The 17,290-nt window shown below is 43.4% G+C and overlaps 2 protein-coding genes across 2 annotated transcripts; one reads left to right on the top strand and one right to left on the bottom strand.

Annotated features, from left to right (window-relative positions):
- Positions 1-7,063: 7,063 nt before the first annotated feature.
- LOC143112891 (myosin regulatory light chain 2, ventricular/cardiac muscle isoform) lies at positions 7,064-11,574 on the top strand. The gene is made up of 7 exons (XM_076275300.1): positions 7,064-7,151; positions 7,871-7,963; positions 8,963-9,038; positions 9,280-9,384; positions 10,740-10,818; positions 10,903-10,951; positions 11,160-11,574. The coding sequence occupies exons 1-7, from the start codon at positions 7,149-7,151 to the stop codon at positions 11,262-11,264; spliced, it is 510 nt and encodes a 169-aa protein (XP_076131415.1). The 5' UTR covers positions 7,064-7,148; the 3' UTR covers positions 11,265-11,574.
- A 1,567-nt stretch (positions 11,575-13,141) lies between these two features.
- Positions 13,142-16,996, bottom strand: LOC143112897 (coiled-coil domain-containing protein 63-like). Its single transcript, XM_076275311.1, has 9 exons — positions 16,868-16,996; positions 16,521-16,643; positions 15,842-16,023; positions 15,385-15,569; positions 15,074-15,291; positions 14,713-14,787; positions 14,257-14,449; positions 13,754-13,970; positions 13,142-13,306 (listed from the first exon to the last, which is right to left on the bottom strand). The coding sequence occupies exons 1-9, from the start codon at positions 16,994-16,996 to the stop codon at positions 13,156-13,158; spliced, it is 1,473 nt and encodes a 490-aa protein (XP_076131426.1). The 3' UTR covers positions 13,142-13,155.
- Between the last annotated feature and the right edge of the window lie 294 nt (positions 16,997-17,290).

Below are 17,290 nucleotides of genomic sequence, written 5' to 3'. Positions count from 1 at the left end.
GATTGTCAGGCAGACTTCCATGCAAAATTTGTCAGTTCAAATCTCTTCAGGTTCTTTGTGTCAGTAGACAATGGAAATGGTGTGGGGGTGTAAACTCAGTCAGACTATTATCTCAACAGACTAATCAACAGTCGACTGTATGCCATTATAAGGATGAGACGCAGACACAGTGGCTGGGAGCTCCAATGGGGGTGAGGAGAGTGGGCTTCAGTCATGGCAATTAAGGCTTGCTTGACAAGTATGATGGAGTGACTTGCTGAGACATTACAATTCACCCTCGTTGTGAAATGACATATAGAGGTAAAGAAAAATGTGGCAGGAGCGATACATTTTTCAAGCGGGGGCAATATATTTTCCAATTTTCATCTGACCACATATCAGCCACATACTGCTCATTTCCTGTCACTTCCATTACATTTGCAAGCATTCTTGTAAAAGACAAATACAAAAACATACTATAAATATTACATCCGTCTGGCAAAGGCTCAAAGTAATGAACTCAACTCAAAATAGATTAACTATGTAGGTGACCATCATGGCTACATCCATAAGTCCGTATCCAGAATTTAGAATAACAGCACTCACAGCAACATTGTTTACTCACTGCACCAAACTCTATCAAAGTCTTTTTAGGCCTACTGCATCAGATAGAATAATAAGCAGTGGTGTAGTCTATGTGATACGCAGGACTATGCAGTATACCCACTTAAAAAGCATCACCATCTCAGTATACCCACTTAAAATAGGCAAGAATAGGTATTAACGTTTGGGGTTGATCACAGTATACCCACTACAGCTAACTATACTACACCACCTATAATAAGCATTCAAGTAATGCCATGTAAAAGATCCCAACACATTTAAATGAAAAACTTAATTCTGGATTATTTAGCCAACCATAGACCTGTCCACTTAATAACTCTATCAGCATGTAATGCTAATACTGCACATAGTTTGTGTGAGTAAAAATAAGAATGAGAAATGACCATTCCACTTTGAACACATAAAGGAAGGGTGTGTGTAGGTTTGCACAATTTATTTGAACATAAATCATTTGTAAATTGTGTCAAACATACTGAGAAAACTTGTAAATTGTCTGAAGTCACTTCAGACTAAGAAGAATGAAGTCAGAAGTCAGTCATCTTTTCTAAAAAAAAAAAAAAGCTTTTATACTAACATTCAAGGACTTTTTGTGTGATGATTTGCCTAGATAGGCCCAGATATGAAAACATATATCTTTGCTGATGCTTTGTTGCACTTTAACAGAGAACACTGAATCATTTGGGGATCCAAACATTAATATTGCATAGTAAGGACATTGGGAAATTGATTAATTTGACTGCATTGGTCTATTGATTCCATCGATTGTCCCCAAATATTGACCCTATACCACAGATGGATTGGATTGATTCTTGCCAACACTCAATTGGAAATAAGTCAAATGTGTCACCATGGCAACAAGGTGAAAATCGACCTGGTACAACCTATGGAGACTCAAACAACAGGATACTAAATGCACAGAATGACGCACAAATGACAAAACGCCTATGCCACACTCTCTTCCATCATCACTCAATCTAAAGCAGCAAAATATATGAGCTGCCAATCTTGAAATAGCGAGACTGCATAAATATTCATAACATAGCAGACTACTCCTGGCTTGATTTGGGAAGCCCAATAGAATCAAACAGCACACAGCATCTGCAGAGAGACCCATATCAGGTCACCATGTTACAATCATTTCAATCAGATTAGGGTCATTCCCCCAACAACAAAAAAGGACTTGGCGGTCTTATCTAGTGAGGGAAGACAGCTGACTGCATCCTCTACTCTCCACACAAGGTCTACAATAAACTGCATTTATTTGTTGTAAAACATCATCTTTAAGTAATCACTGGACTAGACCTGTTCTCATGATGCATGTTATTTTGTGCCATACCGGTACACACACACACAAAAAAGATTAAATGCAGACTGGATAACCTCTGCACACTTTTCATTACATTAATAACAATAATACTATAACGAACCTCCTTCTCCCTTCCTTGTGACACAGGCTACTAAATCATGACAGGCATGATCATGGATGCAGGGAGCTGTTATCCTTGACAACTCCACAAGATGCAAAATTGAAATCTCATTTGCAAGAAACTCCAGGGTTGCAATTGCAGTCTTTCTGACAGACAATTCAATTTATAGTCTAGTCTAATTGGTTAATTGAGACATTCTAAATTGCTATGCAGAAATGGATACCCTAATGTCATGCAGCTGCCTACAGCCACAAATTGCCATAACATTTTCATCAAAACGCTGCAATAAATGCGACTCTCTCTGCGACAGCATAGGATGCCAATTAAACCACGAAGGGAAAAAAAGCCATAATGACCCAGCTCCCACCATGGGAAGCATTAACAGCTAATGTAACAGATTATGACACTTAACACACGCCTCTAGAGATACAGATGATTTTGAAAGTTATTTGCAAAAATAAATTATTCTTGGTTTATTTAGTGTTGTCCTCGTGTCTATAATCCTGCCGTACAAGACGTCCACAACATTAGCCTTCGACTACAATTTGATGATATATAAAATGTCTTTAGGCTAGCCTACTCATGATGGCTAACCACCTTCGCACATTAAAACGCATGCACTGCGAGGCAGAACGGCTACCTGAACTACTCCACGAATTGTTTTTGGCAAATAATGTTCTTTACACGCCATGCTGCTGAGTGACATCCACTACTGTCCCCTCTCGTCTGAACACCTGTCAATCATCCCGCCCTGATGCCCACTCTGCCTTTTGATTGACAGCGATCGGGTAAACACACAATAGCTTGCCCATCTGCTCGGCTGCCAGTGATTTTCAGAATATTAACAAAACGATGAACAGATACGCTTGTGGTTTATGTGGTATGAGCTTGTGTCTAATTGAAAAAAAAGGTTAGGCTACTCAAAGTTAACTGACACCACAAAACCATGCCTGTGACTAAGTTACACCTGAAACCATGCGTAGCCTATGTAACCTAATTTCCAATGTCTGCAAAATTAAATTATTATGTTTTTGAGAAGTGGATATACAAATGATTAAAATTGGTAAAAGTGCTGACTCTCTGTGGCGCGAAATGTGCATTTCAGAACCAGCTGTAGGGTGAAGAAGACAGCGCTTAGTTCCGTACGCAGGTGTTTGAAGAGTAGCCTAATTAAGTTACGCTTCAATGTGTCACATAGCCTAGTGTTAGGCTACTGGTTACATGAACGAATTAGAACATGCATTTAATATGAAAGGCTACAGTTAAAGTTATGGATAGCCAAGATATAAAAACACACAATGTGACTGGCAAGCAATGAATGAATGCATATATGAAAGACACTCACCGAAAGAATTTCAAATCATTGTCACGACAAAGAAAAGGTAGTCCTCACACGAACACTGTGTTAAAAGTTTTCTTTACTCTAGGCTACAATATGTTAGAAATAACATACCCTACATGGGGATCTCGGATTATCGCCCTTCCATTACACCAACGCAATGGTATGGTAGGCTACAGCATCATCCTAGTGGTGGGTGTGAGCGAGCTTCTCCAGTGCCGATCAATGATTGAACACAAAGGCAAGTGCGCCGGATCAATTTCTAATATCAGCGAAATATACAACGCACACGTCTTCTATGCAGATTCTGCACTAATCTCTACCCATACATACAGGCGACACCGTCATCTAAGCTGGTTAAAGTTACACTGACCTGTAATTGTGTGTCCGAATTTTTCCTATATTGAAACATTGATCTGGCATCAGCGGCCATCTTGGGGAATAGCCTACAACCTTTCAAGTGGGCATGGTTGTCGGCTATACAAAACATCCGGTCCGGATTCTGCTTGCATGCACGTCCTCCTGCAGCTTTCTTATAGATTGCAGGGTGGTACTTACATGTGTCCAAAAAATAAGACTTTATTTTAGCAGTAAAAGTTGACTTCTTGTGAACTATAGCCTATAGGTTATGTATAGGCTATGCAACCAAACATCAAAATGCTGATTTTTAATGTTGTTTGCAATGGGCACATTCCTCCCCATTTTAATTCCAATGGCATGTTAAAATAACTATTCCAACAGTGTATTCTGATCATTTATGCGGCATTTATACTTTATTGCACCCTTTTCATCATCACCTTTTAGTAAAGAATGGCAAAATGTAAAAAGTCCAATGCAGAGGCTGTTGTGGGGAAAAAAACAGATCTCACACCAATCATATCCCTTAACAAACACAAAAGACCTAAGTAACTGACAAAACAAACAGTGAAACAAACTGTACTGAAAGTGCAAAGCACACCCAACAGTGGAAGCAGGAGTGACATAGAATGTCTTGATTCACCGGGAAATCATAGACACCGTTGCAGGCTACATCAATACTCCTTCTGCTCAGATAAATAAGCCTTGCTCTGAGCTATTGATTTTTACTGCAGAAATCCATTTGTGTGTTTGGGTGGGTGTGGGGGAGAAAGTTTTTGATTGCACGGAAAATGTGTGTGTGCGCATGTATGAGTAGTGTCACATGTGGATAGGTGTAGGCCATCGTTGGAGTGTGTGTGTGCACTCGTGTCTTGTGGGCACAGAATTTTATAGGCCCAAGAGAGATGAGTTCAGACAGAGGAGGTGTGTCCTCTTCATTTTTCACATGAAAAGAAAACAATGACAAGAAGAGAAGCTGGGAGATCACAATGACCTTGAATATTATGCTAGTCAAGCATTAAAAGAGAAATTTGAGACTGTTACAGTATTTCATAGACTGCTTTCTCTCTTTCCAATCCTCTGTTTGAGGTATTTCCAAGATGATTGTTTCCAAGATATTGTTTGAAAAATATATATGTTTGAAATACACTCCTATCATTTTCCCAATCCACCACACAACACATAAGCCAACAAGATTCTTTTGATATGGTAATAATCAGTGCCTAATTATTGTAATCTTGAACAAACATCAGAATCATTGCTGGCATTTGATGAAGGGGTTTTGTACTGGATTTACAACTCTGTTCTTCCTCCTTTTTTTGGATGATAAACACTCACAGACATAAGTACACACATGCACACGCGTGTGCACACACACACACACACACACACACACACACGCTCATTGTTCGCCTACTGTTCTTCATCTGATATTTTAGGTAGATTGGTGGTCTGTTGGTCCTAGCAGGTGTGTTTATATGTAACAATGCCAGCATTTGTTTGGGTATTTATAGCAGTTTGATCCCCTTCGTTTTGTGTGCTATTTCCAGTTGGGCCCTCTGTGAGAACGCCTTAGCAGCAGATCCGCAGGCATCTGAAGCAGCAACAGCATTGGTGATGGCTATTTGGGTCCTCCAGCAGGAATAGAGAGACAAGACAGCTGTGGAGGAGCAGACGGGTGAGAAACTGGGTGGGATGGAGGCGTTCAGAGAGAGTGGCAAAGTGTGAAAGGTCTCCAGTGAAAAGAACTGCCAAGGCATTCCACAAGCAGTGATAACACTGAAGTTGACATTTGAACCCTCACAACACAGCCTTGTGGTTTAGTTGTTTAGTATCTGCTAAGCCGCTGTAAGTCCTTGAGAGGTTGAGTTTGGGTGTGGCTGCAGTGTCTTGGAGAGGGCCAATTACTATCACCAAAGGTTAAAATGAGAGCATCTATGAGACTTTGTGCTGTCAATGTCCACAAAATGATTAATATATATGTTTGTTTTGTACAAACAGTTCTGGTATGGGGCAAACAGAGTATCGCGCCAATGACTCCAGGCCTGGTGGGTGCATAGTTCCAATAGTATATCAGTCCTTCAGTAAAGAAAGAACTCGCACACCAATGTTGCCGATTTATTTTAATCTAACCAGTGATGAAAAAGTACAAAGTGCTACCAAACTGCAAAACGTTTTCGGTCTGTTTTGTACAAACACAATATTATAATAAATAGTGGCTCCTCTAATCATCAACCATGAATGTCATCATCACTGTCACTTAGGCAAACAGCTTGTGACCTTGAAATGTGCTTTACATCACTGTGGTTGTGCTGTGGTACAGCTTCATACTTGTACACTGCTATTAGATTAAGACAGCATTTCACAGATGTATTTATTTCATAGCAATGTAGGAGACATCAGTTATGTGCAGAGGTGGTTCCCCCAAATAGATGTGATATGTGTTAGCATGACAGTTATCTCTGGTGGCTGGTTGTAATACTGATTGTCTGACTATCTGGTGCATGGTTCCTATGACAGGCTAATAAATTGAGATAATAGGCAGCAATTTGCCACCAGCCCTTAAGTGGTTGGGGAGCCACATCTCTCTCAAGTAATGGCCCTAACCGCACATTCCAATTGGGACCTTGAAAGGCAGTGAGGCTTACAGGCAAGCAGCTGTGTTCCTTGTTTGCTAACTTGAGAACTAGCACCTTCTGACTTTACACAAAGGGGAGTTTGCCTGTGTTACATACACAAACATGTTAACACTAGTTAATGGGTGGTGAACTTGACAGTGAAAAATTGTACAAAGCAGATCTTTGAAGATGTGGGCAAATCCATCTCTCATTACACATGTCATTTCTACCCATATTATTTAGATTTACATTTTTGCATGCGAAAAGACCTGGACCTTAATGTCAGAGAAACGTTCCCTCAAATAATGCCTGATCCATATTTGTGTTCACGCACTGTCTCTTCCACAGAGAGGTTCTATAAGTAGCCTGTGGGTTTATGATGACGGGGATGCAGTCTCCCTCTGCAGGCTCGTCTGTCAGTCCCAGCCAGCAGAGGAGAGAGGCGAGGGCCGGGGGGCGGGCGAGCGAACAAAAGCTGTGACTCTCCCAGAGGGATAACGAGAGATCAAGAGAGATCAGACGCAGGGGTTCATCTGACCAGCGTGATGCAGGACCCGTGTCACCCTAAACCATTGTTCTTTCCTATCGCTGACGTGAACTCTAGCTAAGAGCTAAGAGGGTCGTTTTGGAAGGAGGAGTCATGGCTTACCTGTGACTTCCAAAGAAGGCGAGGGTTATTTATATCGGCTAGTTGATGGGGGCACTTGTGGGATACATAAGGCCGTCAAGGCGTGCCCCATTGTCCCTTCTGGCATTTTGGGAGCCCCACATTATCCTCTCCTGCACGCCTCTTGAGCATCGGCTATGGTGAGTAACTATGAAGCTGTGTCTCTTAATCTCTGTACGAGCACTTAATAGGGCAGGGCACAGAGTGACAAGGGAGGTTAACTGTTCTGTAGTTATGTCAACTTGATACGTCTGATAGAAAATGTACATGGAAGTTAAGATATTGACATATATGTCCACCAAAAGACAGAGCTGCAGAATATTTCATGAGTGCTTACAGATTAAATAGAATTGAAGAGGATTCTGGCTTTGACAGAATGAAAAAGTCCTCAAGTAATTAGACTAAAATGATTGGAGATCTTGCAGGTTTCACTGGAAGGGAATATTACCCCCAAATATGCCATCTTGAAAGGGCATCCTGTTACTTCTATTTTATTTCCTTGTTTATAAGGAATGTGATTTGAGCTGTCTGTATTCATCTAGTCCAGAGGTTTTCAACCAGTGGTCCGAGGCCCAGTTGTGGTCCGTGAGGACATTGATGGTGGTCCCTGTCCATGGATTCAGTAATGTAGTTGCAATGTGGGAATCAGTATTTATATTCAGTGGTGGTCCTGGCATTATGTGATTAGTCAGAATGGTGGTCCCTGGTTCACAATCAGTTGAAAACCCCTGATCTAGTCACATAAGGCTATAGCTGATGGAGGGTGATGTTGCAAGCAGTGGTGAGGGAGTGAGTGAGTAGATGGAGTGGATGCCACCTCCTAATAATCTTCCATCCCCTGTTCTCTCCTTCTCACCAGGCACCCAAAAAGGCAAAGAAGAGGTCTGCAGAGGGAGCAAACTCCAATGTCTTCTCCATGTTTGAACAGGCCCAGATCCAGGAGTTCAAGGAGGTAGAGGAGGGCAGAGATCTCATCACATAATCTCATTAACTGGAGTCTTAACATCTTATTTGCCCATCACCCTGGCCAATTTGTCATTCTAATCATTTGGATTATTGCATTTTGTCCATCTTTGATCTAACCTTCATATAATCTGTTTTTGTATTAAATATCTGTCACTCAATCAATCTGACACATTCAGTGGAATACCTAAAGGAATAGGCCCTATATCAGTGCAGTACATTAACCAAAGGATTTTAACCTTTGCCTTGTCTACAATGACAGCTCCATTTTCTGGCCTTAAGAGGCTACCTTCAACCTGTTTTATGGCCACCCCATTGTCTCATCATTATTTGTCCATAGAAGTGTGTTTGTGTCACTTATTCTTGGCCTTTGCGGTGTGGGCGATGGCATGTTACTGTTATGGAGAACAGCAATGCGCCATAAATCTTACACTGACTGTCATCAGTGATTACCCCTGGAATGCTGGAATGGTCTGTATGTGTGTGTGTGTGTGTCTGTGTGTGTGTGTGTGTGTCTGTGTGTGTGTGTGTGTGTGTGTGTCTGTGCCTGCATATGTGTGTGTGTCTGTGTGTGTGCATCTGTGTGTGTGTGTGTGCATGTGTGTGTGTGCGTGTGTGTGTGTGTGTGTGTGTGTGTGTGTGTGCGTGTGTGTGTGTGTGTCTGTGTGTGTGTGTGTGTGTGAGTGTGTGTGTGTACATATGTGTGGTGTGTGTGTGTGTGTGTGTGTGTGTGTGTGTGTGTGTGTGTGATGTGTGTGTGTGTGTGTCTTGTGGGTCTCTTGGGATTAGGGGGCTAGGAGTTTTTCCCGTCTGAGCCGTCCTCCTTAAAATACACAAACAGACAAAAGAGTTGCACACAGACAGAGCTCCTAAGCCCTCAGCACACACAGCCACACACATGCCAGATTCCTGTGTCGGGATGGCATGGCGCTGAGAGGCTCGTATCGGTTTCCTATCAGCTGTTAATGAATATCTTCATTGTTGGCAGGCCTTCACCATCATGGACCAGAACAGAGATGGATTCATCGACAAAAATGACCTGCGGGACACTTTCGCCGCTCTAGGTTGGTTTAGGCAAGTCACTATTCCATCTGAAGTAATTATAACAAAAAACACCAAGAGGCTAGAATTGTACCTGTAATGTTTCTATTGATCGTTTTTGGCGGGGGAGAGCTAAGATGCCAAAATGGCCTGTCAATCATGCAGGGAGGGAGCGGCCGAAGGAATGAGGGCCGGTGCAATACCCTGATGGAGCCCCATGTGCATTTTCACTGTCAGCTCCTCCGGCTCTTGTTTTTGTTGCAGGTCGCCTCAACGTCAAGCAGGAGGAGCTCGATGACATGCTGAAGGAGGCCCCTGGGCCAGTCAACTTCACCGTCTTCCTCACCATGTTCGGAGAGAAGCTAAAGGGTAAGGCAAAGAAATATGAAAGATGTTCGATTAGGAGTAAGATGGAGGCCTAATGCGGAAGTTATTTGTATTTGACTTTGTTTTATCTTATTTTTATTGACTGCATATTCCAAATGATGGAACTTGATATTGTACTGCATAGTGTGGTGTAGTACACATAGTGTACTACACCACACTACTACACTATACTACACTACACTACATGGTGTTGTACTGCGTAGTGTAGTAGTGTAGTTGTAGTGATGTTGTACTGCGTAGCAGAGGCGATTGCTCTAAGACTACAGGGGAAGCTCAGCCTCCTCTAAAATATCACAAAAAATCGCATCAAATAACACTATTACATTAGCTTCTAGCCTACTATTCCAACTACAACATGCTGCAAACATGTTCATCTTCATGGCTAGTTTGTTCAGCAATAAGGTTTTGCCGGTCTTTTATCGTGATTTCGCACCCGTAATACATTGCTGTGACGACACGATCCATCAAAAAAACATGCAAAAAACCCATAGACGCTCACTGGACTTTCAATGGCACTACAGAGTGGGCTGATCTCATTGCAGAAAAGCTAGCTCTTTATTGGACAAGCGCCACAAAATCGTCATTTCCAGGGAAGCCCGGCGTCTCTGGGAGTGAATGGGACAGTGGGATGGCCTGGACGCCGAGCTTCTGTATGATGATTGGAGGAACCGTCATAGAGGCCGGACTCTTTTTGATTGACAGCATATGTCGCGATCTAACAGGAAGTGGTTCAAGTTCAAGGCAGGGATGCGTTAACGTTAGTGTTGGCAGGTGAAGTCGAGAGATAATGCAAGTTGCAGCTCAAATTCTCATAATTTGGGAGCAATACAGTTTCTATTTGTCTTTGTAAATAGCATACTGTAAATAAAACCGTAATGTGGAGTTACAGAGTTTGTGACTTGCTTTTGTTGCAGTTGTGTATTTAGGCTAAGTTAGGTAGCGCGCTATATAACGGTGTAGGCTACATTATGCCATGTCTGCCATGCCTACTGTTTGGGATAATTTTTGCCTTCAAAGAACAATATAGCACCTTAATAATATTAATTTAATAATTTACAATTTTTATCAGAGCTTCCCCTGTCCCAAAGAGCAGCAATCGCCACTGCTGCGTAGTGTAGTATAGTGTAGTTGTAGTGATGTTGTACTGCATAGTGTAGTATAGTGTAGTTGTAGTGATGTTGTACTGCGTAGTGTAGTATAGTGTAGTTGTAGTGATGTTGTACTGCGTAGTGTAGTATAGTGTAGTTGTAGTGATGTTGTACTGCGTAGTGTAGTGTAGTCCACCCAGTCTGACCACTCTGTTTTCTTGGGTCGTACTGTGGTGTTCCTTCCCCTAGGTGCTGACCCGGAGGAGACCATCCTTAACGCCTTTAAAGTCTTTGATCCCGAGGCGAAAGGAGTGCTGAGGAAGGACTTGTGAGTCCCATTAGTTTTCCCACATGCCATTCCAATTCTTATCTCATAGTGAAACATCTAATAAACCCTCAATATTTCCCCTAGCGTGACGGAGATGCTGACCACTCAGGCCGACAGATTCTCTGCCGAGGAGGTGAGGCCACAAATACATTCTTGTTCTTTCTGTCTATCTATTGATCGGTCCATCTTTCTATTCATCTGTCTCCTAGTGCTTGTCTGCCTTGGACTCTCTCAGACCCCTCCCCTCACACACACCACTCATACATACACACACAATTACACAGACATGCCACTCTACGTTCTACATTTTATGGTGTATTTTTTTGCTGCCCCTTGTTCAGATGGAGCAGATGTGGATGGCATTCCCTCCAGATGTGACTGGGAACCTGGACTACAAGAACCTGGTGCACATTATCACACACGGAGAGGAGAAAGACCAGGAGTAAGAGGGAGCCACTCAATGGTTGACCTGTCGGCCTGAGCAGTCCATCTCACCCTCTCCAGTCCACTTGATGCCCATGCATTCGTACCCACCCATTGGCTCATGGTTATGTGACTTCTGTGGTAAATCACCCATGAAGTGTCTGATGTTTTCCAATAACAGACAGTGCTCTGCATTAACTCATTCTTGGAGAGGGTTCCTTTATTAGTTGGTGGCTACAATGTCTCTGCTTGTGAATAATAATTTATTGTGTAAGAAAAGCCTTGATGCACTCTATTTGGTCTTTGTTCCAATAAATAGAATGTGAAGTTTCAGTTTGTTTCTTAGTGAAACTGCAATACTAGGATGGCGTATATACTGTCAGAGTCAAGGTCATGATCAATGTTCAGATGTTGAGATTTGTTTGCGTTCAGTGTGACCAGTCCCTCAGAACCAAGACCAAGAATCACTGCTGCCACCTAGTGTTAAAAGTAAATAACGCAACCAACAAGTATAAGAAGATAAATAATTTATTCATCTCAAAGGAAGTTTGACTGTCACAACAGCACCATCCTGTGCATGTAAAAAAACACAAACATAAAAGTAAAATAAGTTTAAGAAAAAAATTTGATGTGATAAATATAAAGGGTGACACTATCACCTCTGTACAGTGGACGTGTCTTCTGTAAATAGTACTAAAAGTAACAAAATGACACCTAGCACCACTGTTTATAGCCAGTCTCCACGTGACGTCATTGCCATTTAGATGGATATCATTCCACACACGGTTCTCACTCCTCCATACTCCTTCATAATAAGGGTGTAATTGTAGTTATTTTTTATAATAAAAGTTATAAAAACAAATTTACAGATAAATAGTAAAACGTTCACAATATACAACAAGGCTTCTATGCCAAATGAATTTGTGTTTGTGTGTGAAGTGTAGTATGTGTCTGTGTGTTTAAGTGGGAGAAAGACAGAAGCAGAGCATCTGTTTCCTGGAATGAGTGATGGTGTCAACAGGTGGGGGCAGTGTGTTGTTGGCTGGTCAGAGTGCACTGGGGATAAAGACAAAGCCCTCTGACATTTCTTACAGTGAGGTGACACATGTGCCCTAAAATGCAGCCCTTAATAATACATCACGGCAGGACAGGGACCAACCAAGGGCTGATCCTCCTCAGCCAAAAGAGGCATTTCAGAGGCGATGTCCAAATGCCCGCTCCTGCAGGGAGACCTTGAGGCAGCGTGCCAAATCAATGCCACCCCACTGATAGTCTAGCAGTCAGTCCTCATCAGTTAGGAGGGCTGAGAAGGGCTGACATTACAGCCTGACTGAAGTGAATGTTCCAGGAGACGAATGGACATAGAGCTCACAATAGGAAAAGATATTCAATGACATGTAACCCTCCCTGCACACGCACGCACGCGCATGCACACACACACACACACACACACACACACACACACACTCTCTTTCTCTTTCTCTCTCTCACACACACACACACTCATAAACATGCACACACACATTGGCATAAACCACAAACTCATTCACCCGTGTACACATTTGCAAACACTTGGCAAATTCCACACAAAGCTGTTAGGTCGACACAGACGTCAGCAGATGATGCAGCAGTGTTTGTGTTTAATGGGGTAAGTAAGGGAGGAAGATGGCTAGTGGGGTAAGTAAGGGAGGAAGATGGCTGATGGGGTAAGTAAGGGAGGAGGGTAATGGCTGGTGGGGTAAGTAAGGGAGGAAGATGGCTAGTGGGGTAAGTAAGGGAGGAAGATGGCTGATGGGGTAAGTAAGGGAGGAGGGTAATGGCTGGTGGGGTAAGTAAGGGAGGAAGATGGCTGATGGGGTAAGTAAGGGAGGAAGATGGCTAGTGGGGTAGGTAAGGGAGGAAGATGGCTGGTGCTTAGGCAGATTTGGGGCCAGAGAAGTTGAGCCTCTTCTTGCCCTTCTGGGTGCTCATGGCCGAGGCAGGCTTCGGTCCTCTGCCCTGCTCCATCTGCACCACACGCTTCATCACACACTCACACAAGCTCTTGTAGTCCAGAGTCTTCTCACTGCCTGCAGGGGACAATACACAGATAGTATCACGAATGTGCACATTACTGTAAAATTAGTACTTACATAATTGTTCACAATATAAAGTAGTTATAACAGCTCAAAGCTGTTATAACAGCCCACCAGCCATTACCCTCCTCCCTTACCTACCCCACCAGTTATCTTCCTCCCTTACTTACCCCACCAGCCATTACCCTCCTCCCTTACTTACCCCATCAGCCATCTTCCTCCCTTACGTACCCCACTAGCCATCTTCCTCCCTTACTTACCCCATCAGCCATCTTCCTCCCTTACTTACCCCACCAGCCATTACCCTCATGTTTACAGTTAAATTTCATCATAAATCTGTGTGAGTGTATCTGTGTGAGTGTATCTGTGTGTCTGTGTATACCGTATATGTGTATGTCTGTGTGTATGACTGGTTGTGTGTGTGTATGTGTGAGTGCACATTAGCATGCTCACCTGGCCCATGGAGCACTTCCAGTGCGGCCTCCTCAAACGAGGTAGCTGAGGGCGGCTCCACCACGGAGGCGGTGAGCGTGGGCAGCAGGCGGCAGCTCTCCAGCAGCATGTTGTAGGGCAGCGTCTCCTGCAGCTCGGAGCGCTTGAAGTTGGACTGCATCAGGAGCATCAGATGATTGTGCAGACTCTCCTCCACGATCCCTGAGAGGAGCAGAGGCAGGGAGAGCAAAAGAAGAGGTGGCATCGGGAGAGGAGAAGAGAGGAGACAAGAGGAGTCGCATAAGATTGTATAGTATTCTAATTTGGCTAATTTGATGGTCCTTTTGCAGGGAGACAAGATAGAAAAAACAATAGTTTTTATTATGAACAACATCTCTTCATACCATGTGTAATGAAAGTATATCGATATATGAAAATGGACAGACTATATTGAAAAGTCTGTCTCGTACTAAGTTTTCACCATTGGTGAACTAACAAACCAACCTACCGATGAACTGGGTGACATTCTCATCGGTGACCTGTGCGCTGCTGCCCAGCTTGTCGGTGACAGGTGAGGGGTCACACTTCATCTTCCTAAAGAGGTCAGCAATGGCTCTCTTCATCTGGTCCAGGGACTTGTCCACCAGTTTGCACTGAGCCTCCATTTCATTGGCCTCGGAGCGTTTCTTCTCAAGCTTAGCCTGAGAAATGCAAATCACAGATGGAAAAGATGGTGTGAACACATTTCTTTCTTTCAAGCATGTGGTCGCATTTTCACCAAGAACTGGCAGCATACTCAGAATATATAATTATCATGCTAAGTCTTAATTCAAGTCTTCATTACAGTTGCATCTGAGTGAAGGAAAAATGAAAGTGACAAATCAATGTATGTTTATGTGTACAGTAAAGACTGTGCCCCACGGGAGAGATGTGGGGATTTAAGGGCCCGCCATGTTGTTCTCACCTCCAGCTCTTTAAGTTCACCCTGCCACTGCTCATCATGATGCTTATTCTGCTGCTCAAAGTGCAAAATCTCACTCTGTTGATGCAGGAAGAACAAGTAAAAGAAGAAGAAACAGTCAAACCACAGATATTCATCACCCACAATGCTAACTGCTGGATATGAAGATCAAGATCATCAGATATTGCTTGATTGGTGTGATGAATGTAGGCAACATGTCATTTCTGCTTCTTTGTGATTGGCTCTAGTGCATGTCTTTCACCTTCAGCTTGTTAATGCTTCTCTGTGATTGGCTCTAGTGCATGTCTTTCACCTTCAGCTTGTTAATGCTTCTATGTGATTGGCTCTAGTGCGTGTCTTTCACCTTCAGCTTGTTAATGCGATCCCGCAGCATGGTGCTCCTGTTGTTCAGCTCGTTGATGTAGCTGAAGTAGGCGAAGCTCTTCTCCTCGTTCTCCACAAACGTGTTGGCAATCTTGTGCAGGTTCCTCTCTCCAGTGATGGCCACAATGTGCTTGTGCACGGCCTGGTAGGTCTCTAGACTCTCTCCTCCCATTCGCTCCAGTTGAGACTGCTCGGCCCCTGCACCAATCACGGAACACCACCATCAGACACTGGACACTGGTCACTGGGTTTTGACAAGTTATGACATAATGGATGAAAGACAGCTCATACTCCTCTTCCTTGCCTCCTCATCCTCGACTGAGGGCACATAGTCATGGGACTTCTGGGCCATGAAGGTGCGGAGCTTCGCCTGGTGATCGATGACCCGCTGCAGCTCCGTCATCTCCGTCTGGGCCTGGGCAGCCTCTTTCTTACTGCGCTCCCGCACCGCCATCATACGGGCCAGTGCCTCTGACCTGTCATACACACACAGAGAGAGAGAGAGAGAGAGAGAGAGAGAGAGAGAGAGAGAGAGAGAGAGAGAGAGAGAGAGAGAGAGAGAGAGAGAGAGAGAGAGTATAATTAGGGAAAAAGACAAACACGAACAAAACAGAGCTGCAAGACCTCCAGGGCCAGACGATCTGAGTTTGAAATGACATGCACGCACACGTACACACACACACACAATCTCACAGACACACACACACACACACACACACACACACACAAAACACACACTTGCCCACACCTCTGGTCATAGGCTTGAACTGATTTCTCGACCAGCTCCTCCATGAAGTGGTGCTGCATGGCCAGCTCTTTGTTGAGCCGGTGGTACATGCTGGCCAGCGTCCCTCTCTGCTGGCACAGGTGGTCAATGGCATCTCGCAGCGCCTTGTTCCGAGACAGCTGCTTGTCAAACTGTGTAGTGGCCTGTAATACAGCAAGCATGCAGGGATCATGAAGGCATCCACAGAACTAGAGATATCCTGTTTGTTGAAAACGCTACATGTCAGAAAATGTATTCAGAATATGTGTGTGTGTGTGTGTGAACCTCAATGACAACCCATTCTAAATCTATACAGTAGGTATACAGAGTTGGACTCCCTTAGTTTCCACTCTTTTGGGAAGGATGTTATTTGCTGATAGATTCACAAGGGTATTGGTGTGGTTAATGCAGTGATTTGGACAATAAACCCTGGTTCACAATCTCTAGTTCATCTCAAAGGTGTTTGATGGCATAGAGAAACTATCTATGCTATCACTTCTCTATATGGGCCAAAAATATAATCTAAACATTTCATTATTAAATATACATTTTCCAAACCATCAATTAACTGAATGATGACCTCTCCAGATTCACATGTCATATATTGTGGTTTCAATACCTGTGTGTTAGTATCTGTACAAAAACAGTTGTATGCTATGACCTGGTTGAGACGGTCCTCCAAGATGCGAATGTGTTTAATCTGTTGAAGGGGTCTGCTCAGGGTGGCACTCAGCCCTCCCATTTGCTTCTTCTTTTCCCAGATCTTGCTTTGCATTACTTTCATCTGCAGGACAGGAAAGAGATACTGCTTTAAAAAAGAGCTTGTGTAAATCCCAATCTATCCCATTTGTATGGGTTCAGTGTGACACAATGTGAACTTCACATGTTCTCTTAAAGAGAATAGATGTGGGTCACACGGCAATCTTATCAAGACAAGCTACTCTGACCCTGCTCTGGAGCACAAGACAATAACATGTGAACAGAGTGAAGCGTCCCAACCAAACCAACCGTGGCTTCCACTTTGGCAACTTTCTCTTTCTGTGTGCGAATAAGATCCACATAACTGTCGGTCTCCAGCAGGAGGCGCTGGTGCTGCTCGACAAGCGTCTCTTTCGGCTGAAGGCTGAGTGGACTCATTTTTTCCCTGCTTTCTTTTTGTTCTGTTAAGAAACTGTATGAGTGGCAGCGTTAGCATCGTCTAAGCAAGTGGCTCTACACGTACACCAGACCTATGTTATAATAGAACTGAAATGCATGACGTAGGGTTTCTATTACGTTTCTCACCGTTTTAGAAGTAGACCTAGGCCTAGGCTACTTGATCTCTTCAGTGAAGACGGTCTACTCTACATCATCTGGAAACTGAATTAAACGTGCGCAGAAATAAGTATTCCAGAACTCCAGTCGATAACTGTGATGCAATAGTCGAATTCA

Source organism: Alosa pseudoharengus, unplaced genomic scaffold, assembly GCF_046254945.1.
Source record: "Alosa pseudoharengus isolate Yale_2024_CS ecotype anadromous, Long Island Sound unplaced genomic scaffold, YU_APseudo_1.1 YU_APseudo_1.1_scf_106, whole genome shotgun sequence".
In the NCBI taxonomy this organism is placed as follows: Eukaryota; Metazoa; Chordata; class Actinopteri; order Clupeiformes; family Clupeidae; genus Alosa; species Alosa pseudoharengus.
This window is presented reverse-complemented; position numbering and strand designations above follow the sequence as displayed.

Coding starts and splice junctions, on each gene's coding strand:
- LOC143112891 (XM_076275300.1), top strand. Junction 9,385..10,739: donor GTTCGGAGAGAAGCTAAAGG/GTAAGGCAAAGA, acceptor TCCTTCCCCTAG/GTGCTGACCCGGAGGAGACC. Junction 10,819..10,902: donor GGAGTGCTGAGGAAGGACTT/GTGAGTCCCATT, acceptor TATTTCCCCTAG/CGTGACGGAGATGCTGACCA.
- LOC143112897 (XM_076275311.1), bottom strand. CDS start 16,996: ATGAGTCCACTCAGCCTTCAGCCGAAAGAGACGCTTGTCGAGCAGCAC. Junction 16,644..16,867: donor TTGCCAAAGTGGAAGCCACG/GTTGGTTTGGTT, acceptor CCTGTCCTGCAG/ATGAAAGTAATGCAAAGCAA. Junction 14,788..15,073: donor ATCGCATTAACAAGCTGAAG/GTGAAAGACACG, acceptor CTGCATCAACAG/AGTGAGATTTTGCACTTTGA.